Source organism: Triturus cristatus, chromosome 11 (assembly GCF_964204655.1).
Source record: "Triturus cristatus chromosome 11, aTriCri1.1, whole genome shotgun sequence".
Taxonomy (NCBI): Eukaryota; Metazoa; Chordata; class Amphibia; order Caudata; family Salamandridae; genus Triturus; species Triturus cristatus.
The window spans coordinates 992,476,541-992,501,230 of NC_140594.1; the positions used below are offsets into that span (position 1 = coordinate 992,476,541).

The following is a 24,690-nucleotide window of genomic DNA, read 5'->3' on the forward strand; positions in this document are numbered from 1 at the left end:
GGTGGGATTGTGGGCACCGAGGAAAAAGGTGTCAGGCTTAAAACTTGTGTTTTAGCCGTTACGAAGGAGAAGATCCAGCAGAGAGCGGGTCTTTGGATACCAAGCTTGCGCAGCCACCTCATGAGAATAGAGTAAGAAATCATGTTAAATGCTGCAGAGAGGGCAGAAGAATAAGGGCTGCTGTGTCTCCTCTGTCAAGGATCATGCGTATGTTGTTTGTGACGTGATGAGTGCTGTTTCTGTACTGGGTTAGGCCTCAATACGGACTGCGTGGCATTGAGGAGCTGGTGGTTGCTGAGGTGGGCAGTGAAGCGTTGGTTGATTAGTTTCTCTAAAACCTTTGCCTGGTATGGTAGGAGGTACATTGGTTTGTAGTTGGAAAGCATGGCTGGGTCTGTGAATGGTTTCTTGAGCAGGGGCATAACAGTGACATGTTTCCAGTTGTCATGGAATGAGTCGATGGAGGTGTTGAGGATGGATTTGGTCCTTTGGTGAAAGTATGATGGGGCAATACTGGAAGTGACAGCAGAGGCAGTCCGCTGTGTTAGTAGGAGGTAGTAAGGGATGGACAGTATTAAGGTTTTGAGTGACGGGATGCCCTATTGAAAGCAGATCAGCCACCTGGCCACTTAGGTGAATGATGGACCTCTTCTAGGAAGGAGCAGCCAGTGACAACTCCCTTGTGGCCAGTCATGAGCGCTGCAGGGTGAACACGTAACAGTACTACTACATAATATAAATGGTGCTGCTGGCACCGAAAAGCCCTTCTTTGTTGGTAAGCTTGGAGCTAACTACTAGCTGCATATATGTTTATGGTGAGCCAAACACAGCCATGTATATTGTTTTTAAGAAATGGGAGCTTTTATTGTCCTGAACTGAGCATCATACTTTGCCTTTGCTCGCTCCTATAGCTCAATTCCCCAGAGGAGTCCCCAAAGTTCCTACAGTGTCATATGTTACATTACCCAAACCCTTTTCTGAGAGAGCAAATGGTGATTCTGGGATATTTTGTGTTTGGTATCTCGCTCTTGGCGCATTGAATGAGGGACAGTGTTATGGTTGGAGGAGCTGGGCCATGGTACAGAAAAGGAAGAGGGGCTACCTACAGTATGCAAAAGCCAAAAAGTCTTTCTTCTCAGTTATAGAATATAGGGTTGGAGCAGCGTGATTTTTATTTCATCCTAAGATACTGTAGGAGTGCATTATAATTGCATAGTAAGCACTCAAATATATTCTGAGTGATTAATGATACTAAGAGACGATGGTGTATTGTATATTTAAAATATTACATGTGAAAAGTCATGCAAAATATAATCTGTGTGCCCAGAAATGTGATTAATAGAAATTCCTGAAAACGTATATATTAATGCTCCGAGAGAAAACTAATCGTATAACCTATCTCATTGTAAAGTTAATAGTATGGTATGTATGTGCAGACTAGTGCTTAGATGTTTATATGTGTAGCAAGAAATTGTATTCATGCTGGTGTATTTTGAAATGACATATTTTTGTAATCTTTTGCGTTTTGTATCCATTCATTAAGAAATTGAATTTACTATATGTTTAGAAATGTGCATGTATTTGTAACCCTATGCACAATTAAGTTGCCATGATTTTGCGGTCTCGGGCATAGTTTCAGTGCAAGCTCATGTTTCCAGTCTTACATTTATTTGTATTTAACATTCAATGTAGAATGTGTTTGCTTGCATTTTTATTTCCACTGCAGGTACGGACAAGGCTTCATTATTTGGTATCAGAGGGTTTATGTTTTAGTTAGATAGCAAGGTAGAAGATGGATCTTAGCAAGGAGAAATGCTGTGACAAGCAAGGAGGCGAGTTCCCGTCTAAGAGGAGAAGCATGACCAAGGATGAATGGAGTAACAACACATCAATGGGGAAAGGTGGTGTCAGAAACCAATTTGTGCTGGATTTGTGGAAAGTTACTGGAGCTGATCACGTGATTTACCGTAAATGCAAATAATGTCTTATGCTGTAACAATGTGGGGGTCAGAGAGACATCTTAGGACTTCATGAGGTGCAGACCTCTACTTCTGCTTTGTGTGTCTTCATGCTACTTGACTCTCCATTGGGGTTTCTTCTACAGAAGAATCTGACAGCTGACAGCTTTCTCTTTCTCACTTCACTATGTTTCCAAGTTTAGGGCTTTCCCTTTTTGAGGCAGTGCAGGGAGAGATAGAGTGGTCATGCTTTCCTTTGAAAATAATTTGATGCAATTTAGGGCATCATTACGATGTCAGTCGGAAAGCATTCCGACCGACTCCTTTTCAAGAATCGGTTCCGGCCGACTTGGGTTCGGCGAGTCCGACCGACTGATTACGATGTTTCCAAACACCTTTCAGTCGGACTCCCATTGACTACAATGGGAGTCTGTGTTCCGACCGACAACACAGGATCCCATTGAAATAAGAGGTGGTTGCGGAAAATCTTGCACCCTGTCGCAGGCACCTCATGGTGCCTGCCACACTGTGCATAGTTGTAAAGAGGTACCCTTGGGTTCCCCCACAGGCACCAACCGAAGGCGTCTGGGTGAAGGGGGCCTGTTACGGGCCCCAAGTCAGTTTCCGACAGCTGTTCCGTGTTGGACAGACCGATTCGGAAAGGCTGTCCAATCTGACAACGTAATACGTCGGTCAGAAAAGCTGTCCGTAGAGCTGTACGATTCGGCTTTGACCGACTAGGAGTCTCCGAATGCGAGTTGGTACCGAGTCAGAAAGACCGAACGGTTACCTTCTATCGTAATTTTTCGGTCGGAAATGTTTCTGAGCTGGGTTCCGACACGGGTTAGGAAAATCCGAATGCCGTTCGGAGCCTTTCCGACAAACATCACAATGAGGTCCTTAATGTTCAATTATTTTTCCTAATTACTTGCATCATCATAACCAAATTAGTAGTATGCTCCTTATTATATTGGGAACATCTTTTTAGGAGATTTGGAGTCATTCTGTTTGTCCTATATTTCTATACTATAATGCTGAGACTAATTTCACCAATCTGTTTCTGAATTTATAATTAAAAAATTTACTGTTCCAGATTTCAGTTAATGAATAGTTATTGCGTAACCAAATTGGTTATACTGTATTGAAATTTAGTTGTAGGTGTTTCCTCCCTCTTATCTCTCAAGCAGCTAAAAATACCTTCTGGTTAAGTAGAGATGTTTAAGTGGGCCTGAGCTCTCTTAGGAATTTGTGTCTCAGGGTGAGGACTTACTTGCCTCTTGTGTTCAAGGACTACAACAAGGAAAACTAGAACTCAGCATAATAAAGATTACTGGTAAATTATCAGGATATTTTACGAGACATTCCAAAAATGTATGGTAAGTCCTAAATGAAATTGTGAACTATTAAACATTTTTAACAAAATCCACTGTATTGTGTCCTTGTAGAAACCTGCAAAGTTCAAATCAGTTCATGTGTTCTGGCTTCTACTCTTACACAATCCATGTAGGCAAGGGAGCAAGATGGCAAATAGCATTTTTTCAACCACAAATAATTATTAAAGATCAGAACGGAAGATTCCGAAGTGAACACTGTTACAGTCAAAATTATTTTAGACTATTACACGATGTGTACGGTGGGAGTGTGCAAAATTGCAATTTGTTTTACTTGCGTCGTAAGTGTAGATTTCTGAAAATGAGGTGAAATAATGCTTAATCTGTGATATATACTTGGCCAGTAGCTCATGTGAAAACGCAACATGATAACAGAAGACTCATTCAAGCATGAACTGTCTTGTGATAGCAGCAAACTTCGGTGTCACAGTTCCCCCAAGAGATTTTCAACAGGATCCAGTGGAAAAAGAATTATGTGAAAAAGCGTAAACATTTTTTTTTTTTTAAATGTGCAAAATACACAAAGTCTATATTCGGGAATTACATTAGATTTTTCTAGCATAATCCAAATATATGCATAGCTGTCAGCCCCCCTGTAATAAGGACGACTGTCAGCAACACTTCTAATTTTTCATTCAACAACACTTAGCAAATGTAGGTCCTATATATAGTAACAAAACAGAATATAAGAACAAAGGGCCATATGTATGAACACATTTTCCCATAGACACAGAATGGGTAAAACTCTTTGATACATCTGGCACCAAGAAACTACATATCCAGATATCTTAGTACTGTTGGCTGTATAAACAGGACTGATTCAAAATCGGTCTCTTGACATTGGGTCTCTTTACACCTCTGTAGCCTGTTCACCACATGCATTAAATAGAAGACAACAGCATTTGTGTGTCATCAAAGGCACGCCTCTGTCTCGTTTCATGTTTGATGCATGAGCAGGTTCTTACCTGCCGGGTGTGTCCTTGAAAGGGTATGTCCAGCCAGTGATAGTGCTGCAGAATGGTCCTTGTGACAGGGCGAGTGAGGATATAATGAGGCAGTATCCAGAGAAAGTAACTCCAAGCAGTGCTATAACTGGCGACCCGAGCCTCTAAATACACAAATGAGAGTTAGAGGTGTATATGGTGTGCACCCCCTTAAGCATTTATTTTTCTTAACTTTCTTTAACATATCTTATTGACTTATTCCCTCTCACAAAACTGATACACCTAGGTTAGTCAAATCATGCATACAATTTTGTAACTACCATACCCCTAAAATTAACAAATAGCCATATAAAGAATGTTGCATCCCCAGGCTAACTTGTACCATCCACTGGGAAAGTTCTCCTGAGTCTGACATCCATTCGCACTCATGGCCCATTACATAGTACGCCCCTGTGATTTGGTGATCAAGGCGCCCTCTGGTTGTTGTTTTTTTTTTTAAAAGGGGTACATCTGGAGAAGAATCTACTGGTGGAATTTCCCCAAAATGGTTTGAAAGAGGATGTTCTAACGGTGGATTATCCTACTGATTTAGTTAACACTTCTGTCAGAAAGCAAGGATTTTCAATTTCACCAACTCTGATTAAGGCCAGCTGGAGGATTATAAGTGAGGTTGTGACGTAGTGTGTGGGTGCGTGAATAGGTGACTAAAGTTTTCCTGAAAATGGCAGGTGAAAATGTGAATATTTTAGTATTACATTAATGTGGGCTGTGGATCTATGTATGATGTATTATTATTATTATTATTATTATTATTTTCGCAGTTATAGTTGATTTGCGTTTCAGATGTAGCCTACCATCATAGACTTTTTACCATAACTGGAATACTGAAATATAATTAGTACTGGAAGAAATAATTGGTCCTTCACACCAAGCAAATCTTACTTTCTTCTCAAGGGACAATTGATTCATTGATGTTAATAGCATACAATGTATTGACTATATGACTAAACAATGCACATATATGGATTCCAATGTCCTAAATAAAATTTTGTGTACAACAGGTCCTTTGCGATTATTCATGTTTCAACAGAACTTGGATAAGAGTTATTTTGTTGGGATAAGTACCCTCCTCTATTTGGGCAATTCTGAGGCAAGGTATCTTACACCAAAAGCCCTTCATTATGAATGACTCACTTACAATAGGCAAGTGTCGGGCTTTAACATTTGTGACAATATGTCAAACACAAGTGACAAACAATTTCACCACATTTATTAACTCGTCAAATGCTGTTGACAATGTCAGTAGATCTACATTCTGGAAAAAAAATGGATATTCCAAATCAAATGATAGGACTGACAATAGAGTTACACCAGGGCAACTGGGTGGACATTCAGCTGAGCAACGCCTATAAGATACAATGACCTCAAGAACTGATGTGTATTACCTCTCATTTTTATTTTCACATCATATAGCAGACATCCAGAGTACCTACAATTGTTTTTCTCCTGTTGTGTGATTTTCATGGAGGAAGGGGATTAGTTATTACATCATTTATTGTGTGACATGAAACATAATTATATATGGTGTAACGTGTAGGGCCTCACTAAATAGACTACAGAGCTTCACTGACTACTCTTACCAATAACCTTTCAGTTATGAGCCTACAGGGCCTAACTTGTCTGCATATTGCATAGCAAAAGGATACAACTAACGCACTGCTTTCCTTACAGAAAAATGTTTATGCTAATTTCCTATACCCGTAATAAATATGGATTCAATATGCTGTACAATCTTTACTAATATGCGATTCACCAACATTTTCTATGTTCAGTTCTTGAGAGACAATTTAGTATGCGTGGTTGCCAATGCGCCTTGCTCAGTAACAGGTCACTAAGTGACTGAGCCTCTATATAAGGTCCTTGAGCGGGAGCATACTGGCTACTATGCGCCTGCACCCAGAAAATTGTTGATATACTCACTTACCAGGCAACCACCATAATCATGCACAACAGTAAATAACCCTGTCCCTCCCATGAGAAAGAAGAGGACCATCTACACGCTCGAGAGGTGCCTGTCCCAAGGACATTTTCATTAGCCATGAGGCATTAGCTTCAAATCAATGGGACATTGTTCAAGATGTTTATTTACTGTAGGAACTGCAGGTAAAGAGAGAAAAGGGAAGTCATGTGAGGCTACAGACTTAAGGGCAGGGGACAAGTGGAAAAAGTCTAGGATGAAAATCATAGGAGATATTGACCCAGTGAGGGGAGTGATAGAGATGTGGATTGGAGGGGGGTTCAAGAAAGAGTGGGAAGAACTACGCTTTAGGGGTGGTATAACATCTAGATAGTTAAACGGAGACCAAATTTGGCTTGAAGAGATGGGTTTCCAGACCTTTGTGAAAGTGGACAGAGAATGGAGATGCACGCCGCCCAGATGCTGTGGTGCTGCTAGGGTTCTTATCCCTCCAATTTTGCTGAGGTTCCCAGACACAGTTTCAAACTAAAGTGGAACTATGACCTCTCTATGGGTGAATACACGAGGGAGAGACCATGTACTGGTGTCTCTAGAAATGAGAAAAATGTATAGATCTGAACATAGAGGGTCCATTTTTTCTAGTCTTTTTTACAATGTGGTAACTACCAAGAATAGTGCTCAGGGACAGGAACTTCAATTAAGTACCTGACAAGGGTTCTTAAAGTGATACTTGAAGTGCTCTTAGGATCAGGGGAAATTCCAATGATGGAAGGGGTGGGTGGGCATGTGAAAGAAACAGAAGACAAATCTTAAGGACGTCTGAAATATATACCTCAATCACTCATACTTGCCCTATTACTCTCTGCATATACAAATAGCTATCAACTGCATCCTATTTGTGCAGTCCAATAAACCCTAAAAAACACATTTGTGGAAAATCTGGATTCCCTGTGGACCACATGGTAGTTCTTGGGAACCATTGGCCGCACATCAAGCTAAATAGGAATTCCAGCATCTCCTATATGACATGAACCATGATCTAGAGTTTGATTAATGGGTCATGCTATCACAAGCGTGATGGATATCCTGTGTGAATGTATGACAATTCAACGCAAACATTTACAACGCATGCTTTTACAACACGGTTTTTACATCGCAGCATCCATTACAATGCACGATTTTACAAGGCATGCCATCACAACGCATTTTTAGAAACTACATTTACAACGCATTCCATTACAACACATACCATTACAGCACATAATACTTTTAGGGCAACAGTATGGTACGTGTTGGATAGTGTAGGGGTAAAAATTACTATTCCCACTCCAGTGAGTGCAACAGTAGGGTGAGTGTTGGATAGTGATGGGGTAAAAATTACTATTTCCACTCCAGTGAGTGCAACAGTAGGTAAAGTGTTGGATAGTGTAGGGGTGCAAATAACTATTCCCATGTACCCCAAAACCCATACCCACCCTAAAACTTAAAAAATCCCCATTACTTGCCTTATGATGTGTTGTAATGGCATGCGTTGTAGTGACATGCGTTGCAATGGCTGCGTTGTAATGGCATGCAATGTAAAGGTAGTGTGTTGTAATTTCTGCGTTGCAATGGATGTTTCCCATCCTGTGTACCTGATTAATAGTGTATTATGTCCTACAGTACTTGTAATAAGACAAACAAGATATGCATCAAATGTGTGTTGGAGTAACTTGTCAGTCAAACTCTACATCAGGCCCTTGATATCAGTGCTGCTGTTGCCACCGCCAAGGTTCAGTTTTTTTTCATCGAAACCCATTCATTTGGACATTGTTCTGCTAGTCCCAGCTTCTCTAAGCTTTGGTTAGTGAGTTCAGCCATAACAACAGAGATTGAGAGAGGAGAAATATCCATTGGGGGTTCTCCACCGCTGCAGAAGTGGAAACTACAAAATCCTTGCCATCAATTTCATAAGAATCAAACTAAAAGAAAACAATAGATTCCTTGACGTCTAGAGTGAGAGGAAGTCTATTATTTAGGCCAGTTTGACCCTACTTGTGTGGCAGTAGCATGGGAGGTTACCATCCCTGCTGTATGCAAAAAGGCAGGGAGTTGTGGTACAGAGGCCATCAATATGATTTATCCAAAAACCCAGAATCGTTGAAAACAGGAGTTTCCACCTAATTTTGGATTATAAATTTAGCACGACCTCACACCTCTGATATTTTATCCGGGCACTGTCACCAGCGAAAAGTGTTCAGAATGTTGGGAATAAGTGGAAATTGCTGCTCAAAACACCAATTTGCATGATTATTCCTCATTACTAGTTTTGGAAGTCTGCATTGAAAAGGAACCCAGCATCTGGTAAATTAACACACCCTGCTGTAGGCCTCCTTATGAGTGCCCAGATTTCACCCCAAAACTTGTTAACTCTGGGTGGGGGTGGATTTACCGAAGTTTACATGTCAAACCCTTAGGTTCTGCTGAGAAATGAGGAATTACAGGGAAAATGACGACAACATTGTCCGTCTTTACGCAGTTTTTTGAGCTGGAGTGCCAATTTCTACTGACAATGAAAGTGAAAGTTATCTGGGAGAAAGTTCTAGATTGGCAGGAAATAGCCTCCTCTTGTAAAACTCGAATCAGCAATAGGTTTGGGCTCAAGAAAATGTATTGGGCTCGAATGGAGGAGTGAAGACAAAAGGGTAGCACAGGGTGGGACGAGTTCTTCTTTTCCTGTCAGGGTAGCAATGCACCAAGGTGCATATTTACAAGGGAATGTCGGAGCGTGGCGTTAAGCACAAAATGCTAATGTCATGCTTCGCCATTCCCAAAACACAGAGATGCGCTGGGTTTACAAAGATATGGCACACCCCTGCATTTTCCATAGCGCTGGCACTAAGGTAGGCTGCCAAGTGCCAATGCAGGCGCCCTGGCAACATAGTGCAAGGATGCCTGCGTTGAGTAAATGTTTGTTTATGTGCAGGAAGATGTCCCTTCCATGCACATAAAAAATCACAAATGGCGATTTGTAACTTCTATATGTGCTGCATTGAGCAGCACACATAGATGTTGCAAATCGTCATTTTGTAACAATTGTTTATGTTCAGAAAGGGACACCTTCCTGCACAGAAACAATCATTCATGGTGTTTTGCTGTTTTTTGTGTGCTGCACAATGCAGCACACAGCAATAGCAAAAAAAGGAGAAATATAGCAGTTCTCGTCGTTTCGCCATGTTAAGACCCAGTTTTCCCTGGTCTTGATTTTGGAACTGCCTCCTATTTACACCAAGCTTGCAAATAGGGGGCATCGTCAAAATCAATAGGCGTTGTGGTGGAACGCCCACTGCAACACCCATTGCCTACCCCATTCACGCTAGGTATAGCATGAAAGGGTGCCTTATTTACAAGGTGGTGTTAAGCCAGCTTAACGCCGCCTTGTAAATAAGGCAAAACCCCTATTACCACTGGAATGTTGTTAAAAGTGGTTAAAGTGGTGTTCCTGTGGTGCTAGGGGCTTGTAAATATGCCCCCAAGCAGAGGAGGCTCCTCCATGTGGGCGGAGGAGCGTCGCCCCGCAGCTTTTTTCGCAGTGCGAGAAGCAGGAACATAAAATGGTATTTCAAATACCATTTTATGTTTCTGCTTCTCGCACTGCGAGAAAGCAGAAGGCAGGGTTTGGTTGGAGGTGGCCGGGTAGCAGTGTCTGCTGGAGTGCAGGGAAGGAGTGGCTTGCCCACTGCTGTGGGCGATGACTGTTTGGTCGGCCACAGGGCCGACCAAACCAGTCATACACACTCTGCGTTTTCTCTATGTAGGCTGCATGCAGCCTACATAGAGAAAATGGCTTCCCCATAAACGCCTGTGGGGTCGGCGTCCCAGCCAATCACAATGCTGCCATTGCAGCGCTGTGATTGGCTTAGGGGAGGGGAGGGAGGCTACCTGTGGCTGCTTCCTGTTGTAGAAAGGACGACGCAGACCGACGACGCGGGATGGCCGGCAAAGGAAAGTTAACATACCTTTTTTTTTAAAATTAAACCTACCCCCCCCCCCCACGGCTCCCTCCCCGCACAACTCCCGCCCCCTCACCCACGAGTCATACCGGCAGAGACTGCCCCCAAGTGTAATGCTTTCCGCCCTCTCATGTACTCCTCACTCTTGCCCACGGTTTTATCCAGAAATGTGATCTAACTTCATCAGCTGGAGCCCCAGGCTGAAATTTGTAAAGCGTAATTTCGCTGAGGCCCGCGTCTTCGGAAACTTGTAATTAAGGACTGTAATTTACCTGATGTTGCATTTCCGATAAACTGCTAACTCTCTATGTGGGCCAGAGAGCTGACCGAGACGACTCAGAGGGACAATGTGGTAAAACTATTTCTACATTTAAACATTTCACTAGATCCAGGCGCTTTAACACATATTGTGCATTGTTGGCAGTTAGACCATGTGGTGGCGGGGGCGGGGGGGATGGGGGGGAGGGTGCGCGTGTGTGTGTGCTATACTTTATGGTTTAAAGTATAAAGTTATTTTTTTTTTTGCAGAGTTTCATATAGCGCGAACTTGACCCGAATCCAATCAGCGCTTTCCATAGCGCCAGTTATGTTACGTGAGGACACACATTCATTAGGTCTCGCTGAGACAGCGCAAGCTGTCTCTTTGAGACATTTTATAAGTGGGTTTTCAAAAGTGCTACCCACATGGTTTTGCCGGCCTAGAGCTTGCGTGCACGATGGCGTGCACGTGCACAGCTGCTCCTCTGCTCCTTGCTTTCCCCCCTCCCTTGTCACCCAGCCCTTTGTTGCTCTGCTCGCATCTCCCTCCTCCCTTCTCCTCCTCTTTTTTCGTCACTTGTATTCAGGCTCCTCGCATTCCCCCCTCCCTTCTCGCCCAGCCCTTCTTGTTTTTACTGCACTTCGACCTCTGGGTAAACATCACAAATCATTTAACGTGGTGTGTCAAAACAAACAGCTCCTTGCTCAATCCAATGAAAAACAAGCACTTGCAATGCAATAGGTCTCGCATTTACGCGAGTTTAAGGTATTGGCATTGTAAATGACAATGCGTTTTATTTATATTTCAAAAACCCAAACCTAAATAAAAGGCATTGTCATTTACAATGCCAATACCTTAAACTCGCGTAAATGCGAGACCTATTGCATCAAAAATGCTTGTTTTTTAGGTCTCGCCTGACCCAGCGCATGCGCTGGTCTGGCGAGACTTTTTGAGAGGGCTCCAAGAAGTGCTACCAGGCCAGCCTAGAGCTGCAGTGCATGTGCGCGGGTGCCGCAATTACTTTCACTTTCGCAGCCGCTTTGATGTTTGATCGTGATCGCGATCACTTTCACTTTCGCGGCCGCTTGGCATAGCCAATAGGTCTCACTTTTGGGACCTTATAAGTATTTAGTTATGCAACTGTTGCATTGCTAAACACTTATAAGCTCCCAAACGCGAGACCTATTGGCTATGCCAATGCTTGTTTTGTTAGGCACGGGTAGATTAAGTGATTTGCCCAGAATCACAAGATGTTTTACCGTCGTTACCGAGACTCGAACCCAGTTCCCTCTGGTCCGAGGTCGGGCGCCCTAACCGTTATGCCAACTCCTCTCCTCATAAAACTATATACTTGTTTGAAGCCCAACCAAATGCCTGCACCACTTTGGCCCATTCTAACATTGTTAATAGTGTTCTGACAATCGGAAGCTATGTAATCAAATATTTCTGAGACGTGCATCTTTCACAAATAAAAGTGTTAAGCCAGTACCTGCATGCTGTGAAATGTTAAAAGGTAAACACGAATCTCTCTAAACATTATTACTAGATCATGGAACGATGCAAACAGAGATAGGATGATAAAATACCGAGCATCTTGGGCTGCAGCCTCTCCTGGGGTAGCAGCAGCAGGCGAAGCATGTGTACTGCTCCACCGTGAGCAGGAGGGCGGCTACTATGAGCATCTGTAAGGGAAACACATACATTGTAAGTCCGAGAGGAATCATATATTTCACTTTCTTTTCAATAAGTTGAACACAAGCACCTACCAGATGTTATGATAATGAGAGTCATGGCTATTAAGGCGGCAATAAATACCGAGGAACTCTAAAGTATTACCCTACAGACTTTCAAGGTCTCATACGAGTTGCCTGGATGTATGTGGGGGATACTGGCGAGACGGAATATCTAATTTCTCCTGTATCCCCACATCTACTTCCACTGATCACAAGTTATCTGTCTCCCTAGAAAAGGGAACCCCGCTGCCCTGGGAATACCGGGTCCAATCGGTGCACGTTTCCCCCTTTTAGTTAAAATACCACATCCAAATACGCGCATATGTATCAGCTCTTTAGCGCAGGTAGTAATGTGCGTTCAGCTGTTTTCTCTGGGCCTTGGTGTGGGGGTCAGGAGGTGGGGTGTTGGGGCGGTGGGAGGAGAGAGTAGTTTTAGCTTTGGGGGAGGGGGAGGGTTTTCTGTCCACATGCTGCTGAAGCCGGCAGGTGGCGGCCTTGTGCAGCAGCTACTGCAGTCACTGCAACTCTACTTGCAACCCTAGCAGGGCCGGCCCTGGGCATGGACGAGCTGGACCCAGGCCCAGGGCGCAGCAGGGAGCTGCCTGACTTAATGTTATGCAAACAACAGCTCACCCATGCCGGTTGCTCTTCATTGGGTCCTGTAAAAGACCTTTAATCAGCCATTAATGTACCTCAGCGTAATGTGTATCCCCCCCACCGACCCCCTGCCCTACTCCCCTCTTCCTCACTCCTCCTGCCGTCACATCGCAATGACCCCCTGTCCAACAACAAACATCACATTTTATTTTCACCCAGGGGGCTGTCCCGGTCTATCCGATTTAGGGCCAGCTCTTGGTCTTGTGTTTTGGGGCCTGTCTGGAGTTTGCAGACCCGATAATTCTGGGCCTTAAGACACTGGAAACTCGTAGAGGCATATTATCAAGACAGGTGATAAATTTATCGCCGCTTTAGCGGCAGAAAACTGCCGCTAAAACGGCGATAATGGGCTTGATAATATGCTCTAGAGAATTCCAATAGAAGCCCATGTTAGATGTGAAGGACATCTAACATGGGCTTCAATTGGCAGTTTTCTGCCGCTAAAGCGGCGATAATTTTATCGCCTGACTTGATAATATGCCCCGTAGTTACCTAGAAACATGTCCACTATCGCGCAGATCCATCAGGGAGGAGAAGGAAAGTGACGATTAGACAGAGAGATTGAAAGCAGTATTTCCACTCTAACCTCAACAGGGAAGTTTGTTCACAGCTACAGCCAAAACCGAGGAACATAATTACACGAAACTTTGCATGAAAGCAGTATTTGACTCCGAATACTGTGTAGCATTGTGGTGTAAATCCTTTCAACAGAAATTGAGATATTTGTGTTACAAAAGTGTGTCATGCTAGTTAACTATAATAACCACTTAATTGGAGAAGGGAATTATTTACGCTTAAACACACAAAAGGTGATGGGGAAGTGCTTATAAAAATTATAACAACTAGCAATCACTTGGGGTGCAAGTCCAACCTATTGCTTTTTACTCATTGTACCACTCTAGGTATTTTTCACACACTCGACCATTCTAGATAGAGGCCCACCTTATGCAATTCAGTGCTGACCCTGCCCCCCTTGGGAACAGTCATTCATGAACTGCCAGACGAGGACCTCTCCAGAAGGAACCACAAGCAACCCCAGACCAGCTTTGGCCTTATTAGGTCTTGTCAGTAGGGTAGAGCTTGAATCCTGGGCACCGCGAGCAAGGAACCCACACCAGGGCATACCCTTGACCACTTAGGGTGCAATATCAAATACACAAAAGGTGACAGGAGGAACGCTTGAAAATTGTCTAATTGCTGGCTATCGCTCGGGATAGCATTTCCAACCCATAGTTTTTCTCCCACTGTGACTCACTACACAGAGGCCCAGTTAATTATTATGGTTTATTAATCAAATTAGTTAGTTACTCACTCATCTTAGTTACACTGATATTTTTGCCCAACAAAAATGTATTCAGTTAATTGTTTTAGGTTTTACAATTATATACTTTGGGTTTTATTGACATATAATGATACATGTTCAGAATGTGGCTGTTAAGAACAAAACTGGGTACAAAGTTCCTCTGGTACATAGAAGAGATTGCTCAGGACGTCAATCCTATTATTCAGAACCGGAAAGGCCTGGCAGTGACTTGGGAAATTCCCTTGGTTGAACTAGAGCTCTCACACAGAATGTGGCTGTACCACTGCCACGAGTACTTGCTAGACACTCACCCATGCTTTTGGCATTGTACCTGTCCTTTATTCACATCCTGTCCCAAGTGGTCATCCGTAGCTATTGAAATGTGTGTGTCCTCTGGCCACACCATGTAACTTAGCCCCTTCTTCCAGTGCCTGCTGAGCACTGCCTCTGCCCCTGCCCTACAGTCAATTGGTCTAAGAGGTGTCAGTTCAGCTTTACATGTCGGTTTGCAATTTGGTGATACCAAAGCTGTAGGAATGAGGTTATTCATAACAAAAAGCACATTTTGATTGCTAATTACTTTGATCCTGGGTGACCTAGTTTCGAAACATTTTCAAGTAATAGATAAAGTCAATTAAGTGAGTTCCCAGTTTTATTGGTGCTGTTCAGGTGAGAAGGCAAAATTATAGGATGGCCCAAAGCATTGCATTTCCCATTCAAATTCGCACAGTATTTCTGCTCTCCACTACTGCAAAAACTGCTAGACAGGATTACTCTAACTGTTCCAGGGGAGTGGAAAAGGCATTTTGTCCTATAAAAATATATTTTGATTTAGCCAAAGTATCGGTTGGACAGCAAGGGTGCCATGATGACAAAAGGGAACAGGGGCTCCCCTTGTATAGCACAAAAAACTGCTTTAATTTGGATGCAGTGAACTCCCGAGACCCATAAGCCTGCATGCCACTGCACGTGCTGCACTATTGATAGCTACGCCCTATGCAGAATGTCTTCAAACTCAATTTATGCCACAAACCAACACGGAAATGTTTTCTTGGGCTTAGGAGCAGATGATGTTAATGTCCCTTGTAAGTATTCCATTAACAACAACCATATCTATAATAAGAGATTTGGGATTTAGGTGCAGAAAGTACCAAAAGGTGCATGTTATTCCCCATTGTAACTGGGAAATCTTGTAATAGGTTCTGTATGGCACCAGGGTGTTGGTATTTAAATGGTGTGATAAATAGCACCTCTTCTCAGAAGCACTCATAATCAGGGCCTATTGCCTTGTATACATAGCATTCCAGCAGAAGAGACATCCTCCATTATTTAGTCATTTACATAAGCAAATCACCTCTTGCAATCTTGTGCATGTTGCCGCATAGCTTACTTGGACTTCCTATTAACCTCTTTTCTGTGTACATGCACTCAGCATCCTGCTGCTCCTCTTGCTAGGGTGGTGCCATGCAGCTGCCTATATCTTAATTCTAAATCTAATTTATGAACATATCTCTCACATCTCATTCTCCATCACACTGCAAAGCACTGCGCCACAAGACAAAACAAGAGAACACACACAGAACTCACACACAACACCAAATTGCTTCCCACAGAGGACCACAACAAATTTAACACTCTGCCAACTATGGGGCATATCAGCAACAACCGGCGATAATTATCGGTAAGCGCACTTAGTGCTAGGATAATTATCGCCGGCTAGCGTGGATTTTTATCACTGAGATAGCGTGCTATTAGCAACGCTTATCTCAAAAGCGATAAAAATCCTAGCGCTAACTGCCTAACATGAGATTATCGCTGGAAACCCAGCGATAATCTCACGAAACGTGGAGTTAGCTTGTTGATAGGGACTCACAAACTTAGCCATAATATCCACCTTCCATAGGATATCATGGCTAAGTCAGTCCTGAAGCAGGCATAACAGGGGTTATCGCTACTTTTCTTGCCACTATGCTTCATAGCGTGGGGCTTGATGATAGGAGAAATGTTGCTTAGCTGGATTTAGCGAGATACCCTCCTGAAAATGCTATTCAAAGCCCCACAGTGGGAAATAAAGTGGTATATAAATGCTAGAATACAATATCTTCCTTGATATTTTCTACACATCAAAAGAGAGCGTGGCATAAAACCACAGAAGCCTATGCACTGGTATTACAATTGCGAAGAAAGAGGACGGGCATCATACGTTTCACTCAAAGCTCTGCCTCTCATGAGTCATAGCTCCTCCCCTCACTCATCAATGGTGCTAAATGATCTGGCGCCCTTAGTGCATCTGCATAGATACTATGCATCTGTACATACATTCCTGCACCCCTGCTCAGACACTCCCACTCACTCACACAGTGTTTTCTTTCTCATACACTCAGGTTGTGTTCAATAGTGAATGTGTGTGTGCATGTGTGTGTGTGTGTGTATGCACGCATACATGGCCGTAGCCAAGGGGGATCAGCAGGGCCCGGCGCCCCCATCTTGATGCATGGCCCCCCTAAAATGTTCTTGGCAGTGGGCAGATGAGATTATTTTTTAAACGCTCAGTAGCATCCAGGCATTTTTTGCATCGGTTTAGTGTAAGCTAAAGTGTGTTCCAGTTAAGAATAAATATTTCTTTAAACACAAGTTTAGCATTCTTTTTATGATGATGAACAAATCAGTTTTCCTCTTCCATTTGAACACTCCAATTTCAGACCCTCATGATTTGAGTTTCGGTAAGTGGCTGGGAACTGTACAATTCACAGTATAATACCTGAAACCTGGACTAGAGTAAGAAGTTCATATTGGGATTGCAGCTGGGAATCAAAATGCAGGGGTGCCTGGGAATCACTTTCAGGAATACCTGAACTGCAGATTAGAATTAAAACGCAATTCAGGGCTACCTAGATAAAAATTACAAGATATATGAAAGCATAAAAACAATCAGGGTTTGAGACACAATGTTTGAATTCATGAAATGTAGATTGGACTTTGGAAAACAATTGTATTGAATTGTACTGTTTTTTACGTAGCAAGGAGCCTTTGCCTTGCAAGGCCTAAATCACGTTTCTGGGTGGTTTGCTTTTATTATTTATATACAGCTTCATTCCAGTGACAAGGATATTGAAGCGCACAATTTGTATCAATTGCTTGGTGCATGGTTGAAAGGGTGGTTCTGTGGTTTGACCTTTTTTGGACATGTTAGGTAAAGAGTGTGAGGTATGATAGGAGAGGCTAAACATCCTGTGATTCCCGCCAAATCACTTAATCTCTCTGTGCCTAAAATAAATACACAAATGTGACATTGTTTAATGCAACTGGTGCTAATGTAAATCACTCCAATACTTTCAGGTTGAGTTTGCGAGATATAAAACTGCAAAAATTAAAGAATATAAAAAAAGAAAAAATGAAAATATGAGGACATGGCCACATGTCACAAGGAGTGTAGCTGCACATAAGTGTTGCAGATGGTGTGAGAAAGACTCAGCCACACCTGCATGCACTATAGATGAAATCCACTGTTGATGTGGACCAGAAGGGTTCATTAAGGTATACAGCACTCATCAGCTACCAACCAGAGACCATTCATATTTTGGAGGCATTTTTAGATCGCCAAGCAGTATTATAAATGGGATAAAGTTTCCCCTGCCGTACATTATAAGGATATTGCAAGTCACCAAGGAGTACATATAGAGGAGCAAATCCGAAGGACAAGTATAACATCCCCCTTCCTGCAAACATCTTAAAACCTTGGGCCCAGATAATCAAAAATGTTACACAATGCAGCACATCAACCAAAGTTGGTGTGCTGTGTCGCGTGACAAATAGAAGGTAGAAAAGCACCATATATACAGAGATATAGGATTCTCCTCTCCTCTCCCTAGCACCAACGCACAATCAGGCTGCTGAGTGCCATGCACACACATTTGCAACATTGTGCAAGGGTGTCTGGATGAATCTTGCATATGTTTTGCACTGGAAGGGCACCTTTCCAGTACAAAATACTATGCTTAGACTAACTGTTCCCACTTTGGAGGTATGCTGTGCTGTGCAGTACACATGTAAAGTGGGAAACGTTAGGAGAAACAAAAGCATTTCTCAGTTTTAATGCCTGTGAGAAGCTGGCTTGGTAAATGTGGGCACCCTGCACCAATCCAGATAACCCTAATGGTGATTTTAGTGGTCTTATACAACCTTAGAAAGCTCTCTACGTGGTAGCTGTGGAGAGCAGCCTTCAGGCTTAGTCCAGAAGGAGTGTAAAGCAGCTTGTTTCACCAAAACGCAATCTTATAGGTATAGATTAAGTGAAAAAGAACCACACAGTGTAGTTATAAAAATATGTATTTATTATAAGACACTCACTAATACATATAAATAACTCCTACCCGGAGATATACACAATGCACACAATACTTTGCAGAGAAAACAGGTAAGTAGCACGAAATACAAAGTGGTCACCAGGGGGAGACCAAACCATATTCTAACACGGCTCAAGGCAAGACTATACTCAGAAGATGCAGAAGTGCCGGGGACCCAAGGACCCACCCAAGGAACCACCCGAGGTAAGTAACTAGGAACTCCACAGAGGCCGTGTGCAGTGTGGGAACACGACAGCGGGCTCAATACAAGTGAATGGGTAAGTCGCAGTTGCAATTTTAAAGAAGAAGGATACCTTCCCCGTGGACCCTGAAGAAACTCTGTGGAAAACAGATGGTTGGAGAGCACACCCCATCTGTGGATACCCTAGGAACCAAGATACCTATACCAGGTGCATAAGTCTGACGTGGCGTTGGAAACCACTGTCAAACCCAATGGTGGACTTCAGGAAGATGCAGCTGCTGGAGAAGGTGAAAGTGTCCGGTGGAACCCAAAGGTGGATTCAAGATGAAAAGTACCTGCAAGCAGAGGGGACAGAGTCTATGCCACTCAGGAGTCTATGCCACTCAGGCACGGAAGACAAATACCCACCAATGGCAGGTGTTGCAGGAGAGCTGACGGTGACCCTGGAGCTGCAGCTATGGGGACTAGGAGTCACTGTGGAAGACCAGGGGCCATTCAATAGCTGTCCCACGTCGGATGTCGAGAGTTGAGGGGTCGGTGTCCGTCTGGAGCACCAACAAGCCTTGGCAACCGCAACCAATGTAGAATCCGAAAAAGGTGCAGTGTCGGGACCAGCAAGGTCCAGGTGACTCGCCTCAAGCAGAGGAGTCAGAGCAGGCCCCGAGCAATCAGAGGATCCTGCTGAATTCAAGGAAGACCCTCAAGAGGACCCTCAGGCCGGAGGCACTGGAGTCATGACAGGACCTCGAGCAACTCACCAAAGATGCAGGCCCACGGTGTAATTGATGTGGTGAGGATGAAGATCTTGGTCACTGAAGATGCTTGAGGTTAAGGCTACTTAGAGCTCGAAGATCTTGGTGGAAGGAAGCCAACAAGCCTTTGCAACGGCAAGTCGACGTAGTGCACAGGGTTTCAGTTCCTGCGGCACTGAGCAGGATACTACCCTCAAACTTGGTGAGAGGTCAGGGCAGGCCTCGGGGGATGTAAAGAACCACCACCTGTGTTGCTGAGCCTTTCGGAGTTCATGAGAGCTCGAGATCAGCAGACCTGTCAGCTTCGTTGAGGTGCCTGCAGATGCGGGGAAGTGACTTCTTCACTTCAAGGGAGATTCCTTCAGGTGGCTTGGATATCCACAGGCCTTGGAAGGTTCCTGTGTGGAGCACAGGCACGAACGTTGCAGCAGACGAGCAGGGCGACGAGACCAGGAGCAGCAGGAGTCTTTCCAGTTGCAGTCTTGATGCCCAGAGCAAACTCCAGCGAAGTCCAGAATGACCAGACGGTCGAAGATGAAGTGGCGTCTTGAAATGAATTTTATCCCACAATGAATCTAGGGACCCACCCTCAGGGAAGCCCTTAGGTACCCTAAGGAAAGGGTTAGGATGATTCAGGGTTCCCTCCCAGGGGAGGGGTCGGACAGTGGGGAGGATACTCCCATGTCCTTTGTCAAGTTTCGTGCCAGAACGGGAGCCAACGGCTCCCTGAGCTGGTTTGAACCGGACTATTCAAGCAGGGCACCAAATGTATGTATGTATGTGCGGTCTTATATAGCGCTCAAATTACCCTTGGGCATCTCGGCGCTTGCATTGGGAACCCGTCCTGGTTTTTCCCTGTGAGATAACCCGTACTGGGCATCCCCAAGGTGAAAGCCAGGCATCCCGCCGCGGGGGGCCGTTGTGGAGATTAAGCAAGCTTGTCGCCCAGAGCTGCATAGTGTGAACTCGTGCTTAGAGTAGGCACCGAAGCGAGAATTATCGAGTCCGTGGACAATTGGGCTCCAGACCCTGCCGCGTCGGGAATCGAACCCTGGTCTCGGGTCTGACCTCTGCTTCAGGGTATGCCTCCTCTAACCAGTGAGCTACACTTCTCCTTAAATGTGCCCTTCGAGCAAACTGAGTGGCACTGGAAAGCGCCCCCACCCTGTCCCAATAGACTAAACCCTGTCTGGGAGGTGGTCACATCTCCCTGTGACAGGATACCTATTGTTCTGCCTTCCCCTGCTCGAGCCTGGCTCAGAAGCAGGAGGACAGAATCGTGTCTCTGGTCGGCAGCAACCATGTTGTGCCTGTCCCGATCTGGAAGGCTGGTACCTGGAGCACTGAGGGCCTTCCGGACGAGCTTTACAGTGCATGGAATCATACCTCCCACACTGTTTATGGTGTGGGGGTATGATTCCAACATGTTTGATACCATGACCATAAACATGACAGGATTTGTTACAGCCAGTTTAGAGATGGCCATTGTGTAATGACGCATGGCCACTTTATGTATCATAATGGCTGATGCAATTACAACCAAGGAGAATGGGCTTTGAAGGTTGTAGGCATGTCCTGCACCTGTAGGGGCACCCAAACACTTAGAACAAGCACTCTGCCTTCAGGATTGAAAGGCCTGCCTTAGGGGGACTTTTAGGTTTTAAGTACAGTTGCTTAGATATAGAGAAACCTATATCTGTCATAAGTGGTGCTAGCACCAGCTTACACAGGTTGCAATTGCAGGCCTGTAGTTACAGTTTGAGTGGTCTCCCATGGGTGGCATAATACATGCTTCAGCCAATGGGGGACCCCTGGTGTACCAATGCCCTGGGTACCTCAGTATCATATCCTAGGGACTTATAAGTGTACACCAGTATCCAATCTTGGGTGTACCTAAGTACTCACCATAACTAATTTAGGGGAGAAAGCACATAGACTGGGGTCTTGATTATCAGGATCCCAGCTAGACTAGTCAGAAACAGCTTAGCCCCAGGCAAAAAGTGGGTGTAACCATAAAATCAGATCCTACTTTCCTACAAAGCCTGTTTCACAGTGAGATTATTTTCTGGCACAACACCCAGCCTACTATTGTTAGTAGATAGGGTTTTACATAAAAAGAAATGGGTGGTTGCATGAGACTGCACATATACAACCCATGCAATGCCCCCTTTACAGTGCAGCACACATGCGAAGTGGGAACAGTTAGGAGAAATAAAAGTATTTCTCCTTTTTAACACCTGCAACCCATGCAACACCCCCCTTTGCAGAGTAATGCAAAGCTAAGGGCTTCTTTGCTTTTCCTTGAGAAAACTCAAGTTTTCCAATGGAAATAAATAAAACAAAAGTGTGTACAGGTTTAAGCAGTACAAAATGTTTGGTTTTCTTGGCTTTGGTGTCTTGCTCTTTCACGTTTCATTACAGATAAGAAGTATAAAAGCAGTATCTGTAGTGAGAAATTAAGCACAACAAATGCACAACACCATTTTTTTCAAAAATATAATAGAATCATTTTGATGCAAGTCAGGGTAAAAAGGTAGTGGATCAGATTGTGTGGGAACTTGTAGACATTCTAAATTTCTTGCAATGACATACAGTATGGAAAGAAATAAACACCTTGGCATGAATATCTCTTCATTGCTGTTCACCTTTTCTTTTTAGAAAAATATATCGAAAGGAATAGCCAGATCCCATTTTCATTGGTTAAACTGCCTGTCATACTGGCTGCTGGCAGCAGGTATTCTGATGTCTGAACTCAACTGCATTAACTTATTATAGTTGAGCAGCTATGTTGTTTCTTTATTATTTTTCTTTACTAGAGGTGTTATGGCTCAACGGTTAGAAATAAATTAGGCATGGGTCTTTAAACAGGGATTGGAGGTTTCAACATATTATGTGATGTCTGTCTAGAAGCATCAGGGAGAGACAGAAGAATACCTAATTGGAGGTGCGGTTGAAACATCAAAGGAGAGATGTATGATGTTCACTCAGGAGAAAGAAAGGAGTAATCCATTGGAGGGATTGTTAAACTACAAAGGAGTCTATCCATGCGTAACTTAGAATTAACCACGAAAACAGTAATGTATGGAGGTCACCCAGGGTGGAGTGGGTAGGGACTTGGAGAATAAGAGAACAGAGATGGAAGGGAACCAAACTCTGGCTCAAGCCCTCGCGTCAATCAGGCACAAACAGAGAGAACACCACAGACAGGCAATTTTATCCTTCTTCCTTTTAGTTGAATGCCTGAGATGGACATGATGGGAGGGATAAAATAAGTGAGCTGAGTAACATTTACCAGGGGGAAGAGGAAGGAGCCTCTGGTCTGCAGCAGGGTCAACTACTGCACCTCCAGGTCAATAGAGACATTAAGATACCAGCCCTTGAGGCGGAGGTATTCAGTTTAAGGCAGGGAGGAAGCAAGGGGCTGCAGGGTGTGAATTTAGCCCAATATTTGAACTCACTGTTAGACACATGGGAGGAAAAACAACACAAAGCAGAAGAGTAAACATTTTTAACTTAAAGTACTGTAGATGGGGGGCATGGCTAAGCAGTGCGACATGGCGGACGTGCGGACGTGCGGACGTGCTTCAGTAGAGCTCCCGTAGCCCGACATATTCTGCAATTTATCCTGCCGTTATTGGCACTGAAACAGCGTTCCTGCTGCTCCTTTCAGGCCTGTGAATAGTATCAATAACTCCCCCCATGCTGAGGCACAAGGGGGAGCATCGGGCGCTGTGGCCCCCCCTACATGAGTGACGCGGCCCTTGGCCCTAGTACTCCCCAGCCACCTCGAGCCCTAATCCTTGGTGTGTGCCAATTAGAACACGGAGATATAATGGCTGCTGGCCCGGTCAATATAAGTACACACTACCGACGCCCTGCATGCACTGGTCTGGCTTAGAGGATGTGCGTGATAGCTGCAGCTTCTTAAAGTACCCCACTTGCATGTAGCCGCTGGCCCCTGAAGATTTGCCACCGCACTCTCTACACTTTTACCCGCCATCTGGAACTGGGTAGCTACCCTACTTAGGTTGGCACAATTGTAGGGACAACTCCCTGTTATTGGACTCCGTGAGTTATGACGAAGGACAAGCCCTCAGGTTTGGCTGCGCGCCTAAGCACGATGGATAAATATACCGGCGGTGCGGCCCAGGTGTCCAACCCGGAGGACACAACGCCATCTATGCCAGATAATGCTGCCAACTAGTTGGTGGTTTTGTTGCAGCTAGTGTCTTGTTTCCACAGTGCATGTGTACGGTCTCCACTTCAATTTTTACTCCTGCAATGCTCTTCATCCATTTGCACCATTGATTACCACATCACTAGATATGTCCAGGTTACAAGATAGACGCTTTCGTATTATAGGTTGGCACGTCGGGCCTACTTGACAAGGTTAAAAGAAGGGCTGTGTTGCGCTAGGCAAAGCGCCATGAAGCTGATATCCTGTTCTTGCAGGAAACACACTTAGGGGCATATGCATCAACCAAACTAATACCGATTCCTTAATAGCGAAAAATAAGGAATCGCCATTAACGAATCGGTAATTGGCATGCATCAACAGATTCGGTAAAATTTAGCGATTCCTTAAAAATCGCTAAATTCACCGATTCCTTAATAGCGGGGCACGCAAACGGCCCCACTAGCAAATAGCGAGTTCGGTAATACGGATTTGGCTAATAGCGAGTTCGGTAATACCGAATTAGCAATTACCGAATCGGTAATAGCGAAATCGCAAATTGCCGCGTCGCACCGGGAACAGGCTGATGACATCACCAACCAGGAAATACTGCTGCCCCACCCACATAGCCTCGACAGAGGAGCAGACAGGAGCTGGAAAGAAGGACAGGCTGTGCAGAGTGAGGCCACACAGATTCTGCCAGTCACAGCACACATCCATCATGTCGCAGGAAGTGCCATCCAGCGCTGAATCTGCACGCAAGCGCAAGAAGAAGTTTTCAGACAGGGAGCTGGAGTACCTCATCGAGGGAGTGGCCAGCAAACACGACCGCCTCTTTGGCAAGCTGTCCCTCAAGGTGCCTGAGACCGAGAAGCGACGCATCTGGCAGCGCATCCGTGAGAGGATCAATGCGGTTGGCGTCACTAGCCGCAGCATCGACGATCTCAAAAAACGGTGGTATGACCTCCGGAAGCGCGCAAAAGAGAGGATTGCTGAGAGGC

At 44.3% G+C, this 24,690-nt stretch overlaps 1 protein-coding gene across 1 annotated transcript in view; it reads right to left on the bottom strand.

Annotated features, from left to right (window-relative positions):
- TM4SF18 (transmembrane 4 L six family member 18) overlaps positions 1 to 24,690 on the bottom strand; it is a 116,992-nt gene that overhangs the window by 39,306 nt on the left and 52,996 nt on the right. Inside the window, exons 2-3 of the mRNA XM_085633720.1 lie at positions 12,109 to 12,204; positions 4,315 to 4,457 (exon numbers count right to left, since the gene is read on the bottom strand). Of these exons, the coding sequence (XP_085489846.1) occupies positions 4,315 to 4,457; positions 12,109 to 12,204 (239 nt within the window). The remainder of the gene's footprint in view (positions 1 to 4,314; positions 4,458 to 12,108; positions 12,205 to 24,690) is intronic.